Raw genomic sequence first — 3,966 nt, 5'->3', positions numbered from 1 at the left:
TAGACATGTAAATTTCCCAATATTTAAAATCATTATATACATTCGAATGGTTAAAATTTAGAAGCAGAATCAAGATATTGCAGAAAATTCAGTCTGCGTACCACAATATAAAGAGGTATAATTGCCTTTAAGCATCAGTAACATTACTGAACACCTGGAAGGGCACGTCGCTGCAAGAGAAAGCTAGAGAAATAGAAAAAGAACCCTCTTACTATATCGTATCAGCTTGAATATGGTAAAATTCCCTCCGAAGTTCTATACAGTCTTCATATGTTATTGCTAACTTCTATCAGCCACAATGCCTCCACTGGTGGGCCTGAAGATTATTAATGCAAAATCAAACTCATTTCGTCCATTTAACTAAACAAGTACATCCGATTCGAAGAATACGACAAAGCTTATAGTTTGTTGTGTTGGAATAAGGTTCCCATTCAGATAATTATATGCAAATCAACTGCTACAGTAGATAAAATACAAAACTCCGAACTTTATTATTATTATTATTATTATATTAATTTTTAAACTAAGGAAATTTCTCAAATGGTCAAATTCATAGTAAACTTCAGAATACATGATGATATTTAGCTGGTATGAACTAAATGGAATTATTAAGAGTACTAGAATAAACTAGTACAATCATTATGCAATAAAAAAGATGATAGGGTGTTGTAAGATATAAATATTAGAAAGGTATTTAGGATTTCATGAAGCCATGATCAATGATAATTGATATAAAATGTATTAAATAACTCATTGAGCTTAATTATGAAGAATAAATTAGAGAAATATATAGAATCATTGAATTTTGAATTAATGATAAACAGTTGTATTTGGCTATTTAATACTTTGAATAGATGATTGATCTATATTTTTTTGAGTCTAGGATTTCCAAAGCAACATGCATTAGAGCAAGAACTCAAGATTGATAAATTGTATTTCTTTAGTCTTCGCTAGGTAGTTGACTATTTGCTAGCTCGTTTGCCATTTTTTAACATTTGTTATATGGCTTATCATTTAATAATATATATTATGAAATATGCTTTATTTATTTATAGTGATCATGTAAACATATTGATTTTATGTGATAGTTTTGTCATGTTGCTTATTGCACACATTCCTATAATTTATGAACATTATATTGATTGCTAATCAAAAACTATTGCCCATATAAATTATGAAATATATTGATATGTAATACATGATAATCATAATGGTCATACAATATTTATCATAGAATATAATATTAATTTAATATGTGCTTGTACACAGGATGTATATATTATAAATAGAACCCATTTGGATTGGTTGGCTGAGTTGATGGGTCATCAAAGTGACACCTCAATTTGGAATCATTAGATTTTTATAGACTAATGAAAATTTTTTCAGTTCAGAGTATCTGAATGGGCTGGCAATTGATATATAAATAAATATAAAGTACTATGATAATTACTAATGGGCCATTGATGGATATATAAATACATTAAAGTAAGTGTTTTGGCATTTGAATGGAACGCTCATTATTTTGAATATGAATTTTTATGAACCTTATTGTATAGCAAGCACCTATAATTGTTTCTATATTTGACAATCTTGTTTTTTGAGCATTGTCTATAACTATTATGATATAATATCTCCCTTTTTCTTTCATTAATTACACTTACATCCTATCCTGTCATCTAAACCTTAGAAAGTAGGTTTCACTTTGTAAACTTATTTTTATTTTTATGTTATTAGTTGTGTATTATCGAAAAGAGAATTCTAGACTCATGCTTTCAATATATCATTTGATTACAGGTTTTAGTTTACTTAAAAATGATTTTTTCTTTAAACTAGTTAATGCAGTAGTGCTTATCTAAACTATAACTTGAGTAATCTTACTAATACAACAAACATATTTCAAACTTAACGTGTAATGAACCATCATGCTTCCCAAGGAATTCCATTTAACCTAAGCAAACACAATTGGAATAAAATATGGGTTACTTAAAAACTACTTAAAAGAATACAACCGGCAATTAAAAATCCAAGGCTCATGGAGTCTAACCATCCAAAACTACTAGAAGTTCATTGCAATATTGCCATTTTTGAAATTTCGAATCATACTCCAAAAATGAATGTGTTTGATTATCATGAATGGCACTTGCATGTCTTTCAACATTTATTGATATGTTGAGAACACGCCATTAGGCAATTTTTGATGCAAAAGCAAGATTAAAGTGGACGAGATAGTATTATTGAAAATAGTTAGTTATTTAATTAACAAGGAAAGAAAATTGGCACCCATATAACATCATATTGATGCACACACAATGTATCATTCATTATCCAAAGCACATAACCATAAAACAGTTAAGCATTTTAAAAGTATAGACTATGGGGGGCTTAACATTGAATATCAATGCATATAATTAATTGAAATTTATACCCACAAATTATGGCTAGAGTGGTTATTTACATGCTACCTCATCGATCACAAAATCAGCCTCTATGAATTATATATAGCTCCTTGTATTTGCATGCTACCAAGTTGTGTTTGTTCTTTCAACGTACTCTCATTTTTAGCCAGTGGGATATACTGATACAGTTAGGTAGGGTGTGTGATGCTAGCTGATCAGTCACTGATTTGAATATATTTATTGATGATTCTTTAGTCTTATGGAAGGGTAGGAAACAACCATGTCTATCTAAATCATCTATAAAATATGAATACCAGTAATGTTTACCATACTTTAAAAAATTATATGGTTCTGTGAACTTTTGTCCAAAAACTCAAGTTTTGCAAAAGAGCCCCACTCCTCTACATGTTGACAATATAATTGCCATCCAATTTTTTGTCGCCAATCTAACATGTCATAAAAGGATCAAGCATATTTAAGCTGATTATCACTCAATATGGAAAGCCTTCAATGCTCATATTATTTCTCTTCCTCATGTCTACACAATTTTTTAAAAAGATAATAACATATGCAACACTCAAAACCAAAGTAGCACCCAAGTATTTTTGGAACAACCAAACTAATGCATTTGCAAGTGCCACAATCAAACCATTGAGAATTTGAAAAAAAATGAAAAATATGGGTTGGGGTTTATCATGAATTTTGATATTTGGGGGAAAATTTGAAAAAAGAATGAAAAACGGTGCTAGATTAGTAAATAGCAATGTTTCAGGTACTATGTATGTAATTGCCCCTTTTTTAGATTGTAGACATATTTATGAAATCATTGGCCAAATAAAGACATTCTTTCTTGTAAGCAAATTGATCCTTATTAATCAACTATAATCAATATGGTTGAAATATCAATGTATATAATTAATTGATTTAATCTTCAAGAATTATGGTTAGTTCTGCTTCTTACATGCCACTGTTGACCTCATTTTTAGTGAGGTCTGGTCTTCCTCTTAGGGTTTAGGATCTAGCCTTAGGGATCTCCCTTTGACTATCTTAGAACCTTAGAAGTGGTGCCCGCCTCGTTCTAATTCGACCTATTTCCGTCCTCTTTTGTGGTTCCAAGTGTGTGGTATCGACTTCTAGCATTTAGAAGGGTGAAACCAACATGAGGAAACCCAAAAGGGACCCCTATAGGACCTTTTTGAGCCTTAGGGTGGCCTTCTGCACAATTCGCCCCCCCGCGCGCACAAACTTCGCAATTCGGAGAGCCAACACGTCCGATCGCCATAATTCACATCGCTTGCACTGTTACCCGTCGAAGACTCGAATGAAATTTTTGAAACAATCGATCGCGGGTCAATATTTTTGTGAAATTTGAATTTCGACGCGTTTTTGACCCGACCGTCGACGACGTCGTCCGAGCGACCCCGGATGACGAAACGGACTGCGCCAACGCGTCCGGAACGTCAATTTTGCCTAGGGAGGACACCTATTTTGTCGCATCGTCGTGCGCGGGTAAAATGTGTTTTAATTTATATATATATATATATATATATATATTTATATGTATATATAT

The 3,966-nt window shown here is 31.7% G+C and overlaps 1 protein-coding gene across 1 annotated transcript in view; it reads right to left on the bottom strand.

Annotated features, from left to right (window-relative positions):
* LOC110029728 (mitochondrial phosphate carrier protein 1, mitochondrial) overlaps nt 1-3,966 on the bottom strand; it is an 18,684-nt gene continuing 14,718 nt past the window's right edge. The window contains exon 6 of the mRNA XM_020732153.1: nt 1-316. Coding sequence (XP_020587812.1) covers nt 280-316 — 37 coding nt within the window. The 3' untranslated portion in view covers nt 1-279. The remainder of the gene's footprint in view (nt 317-3,966) is intronic.

The sequence above is a fragment of the Phalaenopsis equestris genome, unplaced genomic scaffold (genome assembly GCF_001263595.1).
Source record: "Phalaenopsis equestris unplaced genomic scaffold, ASM126359v1 Scaffold000002, whole genome shotgun sequence".
In the NCBI taxonomy this organism is placed as follows: Eukaryota; Viridiplantae; Streptophyta; class Magnoliopsida; order Asparagales; family Orchidaceae; genus Phalaenopsis; species Phalaenopsis equestris.
The sequence above is the reverse complement of the archived record's forward strand: the minus strand, read 5'-3'. Positions and strand labels throughout refer to the sequence as shown.